We start from the raw sequence: 1,903 nt of genomic DNA, 5'->3' as shown, positions 1-1,903 counted from the left end.
ACTTGCGGCGTTTCAGTGTAGCCATGGATGGATGAATGAGGGAGTGTGTGTGTGTGTGTGTGTGTGTGTGTGTGTGTGTGACACACACACACACACTCCCTCATTCATCCATCTGTGTGGCCAGATTCATTTTCACTCGGTTCTTTCCTCATCTCTCATGTTTTCCCCACTTGTGATGTTTTTTCTTTCTCTATCTCTTTCATCAGACCTTGATGCCAAAAGTGGAATTGTACACTGGATCAGAGCTCTATGATGCTAGCTCATCAGGGCGTACACACTTCCACAAGCCATAGGTTTTCCCCACTTCCGTCTGCCACAGACGCAGTGTACCATCCTCAGAGCCACTAGCATACAGTTCACCGTCTGGGCTGAAGCGCACACAGTGGACCGGCCCAAAGTGACCCTTGTAGGACTCCAACTCCTCCAATGTGCTGTAGTCATATTTGTAGAGCTTAAAGTCATCTCCACCAGCCACAAGGAAGTCCTTCTTTGGGTGAAGGGAAGCTGAGTTGATGGAGGTTGGTGCCTCAACAGTCTTTATCAGGTCCAGGCTGAGGGCATTGTAAAAAGCGATAGTCTTTCCGTAGGTGATAACCAGAATCTCTCCATCAGCCACAACCTCCATGCTGCTCACCGACGTGTCGAAGGACAGCGTCTTCACAGCATCAGCGGAATTCCTGTCCCACAGACATATGGTTTTGTCTTCTGCAGCTGAGAGGATCTGCTTGTCACCATTGCACCACAGGGCTTTCTTTATAGCTTTAGTGTGGCCAGGGAACTCCTGTGGTTTGGCTTCAGGCTTGCCGAGATCATAGATGCGCAGTACCTTGTCATTTCCTCCTGTGAGCAGACAGTTGCTGTCCTGTGTAAAGCTGACAGACTTTACAATGTGCTTGTGTTCCAATGTAAGCACCTCATCTCCAGTCATTGCATCCCACACCTTCGCTGTGAAATCAGCTGCAGCAGTGGCTGCTTTGGTGGCATCTGTGTTCAAAGTGGCTCCCCAGACAGCACCTTTGTGACCAAGGAATGTTCCTATCCAGTCCCCCGTGTCTCCCTGACGCAACATGGGCTTACCATCTTTGCATGCACTGATGAGAAAATACCCACAGGGAGTTATTCCACTGAAGGCTAAGTCCACTACAGGTCGGGTGGGACCTGAGCAGGTGAGTGGTGTTTGTCTCATAGCCATGACTCTTCCAGTCAAACAAGGTTGTTAAATTGGGTAAATACAGTAATTTAATGGAAGGTAGAGAATAAGAATGCTATAGCTGGAAGCTCAGGTGAAGATCAGCAACTAATGATCTTGATTTATTTTTAATGAGCGTCGAGTCAAATAAATGATCACTGCCACTACACTCTGTGAAAGACAGAAACTTTTCTGACGTCACACAACATAAACAGTTGTCATGCCTGCCTAACAATGACAATTTGCGCAGGCATTCTAATCTGCACACATTATTGTAGCATTGTAATGCTGTTTGTACTGCTTTCCAGCCCAAACAGTTATAATGCCAAGGGAAAGCTAATTGTATGTAACTGATGACCTATTGAAACACGCAATCAGCATAGAAATGTGTAAGAAATGCAACGTGTTGGGTTTCCAACTTGGGCTGTCATGAATGGAAGTAGGAACATGGCTCCATGCAGTCCATGCAATATAATTGACACAGTTTTGGGGTGTTCTCACACTTAAATGTATTTTGAAATGTGAGCTGGCACATCTCTCTCTCTCTCTGACATCCGACAACTTTCAAGACAGTATTAACCGCGTGCGTGTGTGTGCGTGCGTGCATGCGTTACCATTGATACAAATTGGGCTAAGACAATAATGGCAGAGTACTACTACTACTAAAGCCTGTTACAGATTTGTATGTGTCTCTCAGTTTATCTTTCATATTTT

At 45.9% G+C, this 1,903-nt stretch overlaps 1 protein-coding gene across 1 annotated transcript; it reads right to left on the bottom strand.

Moving 5' to 3' along the window:
- Positions 1 to 247: 247 nt before the first annotated feature.
- Positions 248 to 1,192, bottom strand: LOC308318477 (serine-threonine kinase receptor-associated protein-like; the record flags this gene model as incomplete). The annotated part of the gene is made up of 1 exon (XM_080768046.1): positions 248 to 1,192. One exon carries the CDS (start codon positions 1,190 to 1,192, stop codon positions 248 to 250), a length of 945 nt encoding a protein of 314 aa, XP_080624172.1.
- Between the last annotated feature and the right edge of the window lie 711 nt (positions 1,193 to 1,903).

The sequence above is a fragment of the Protomyctophum bolini genome (assembly GCF_963924005.1).
Source record: "Protomyctophum bolini genome assembly, chromosome: 7".
Classification (NCBI taxonomy): domain Eukaryota; kingdom Metazoa; phylum Chordata; class Actinopteri; order Myctophiformes; family Myctophidae; genus Protomyctophum; species Protomyctophum bolini.
This window is presented reverse-complemented; position numbering and strand designations above follow the sequence as displayed.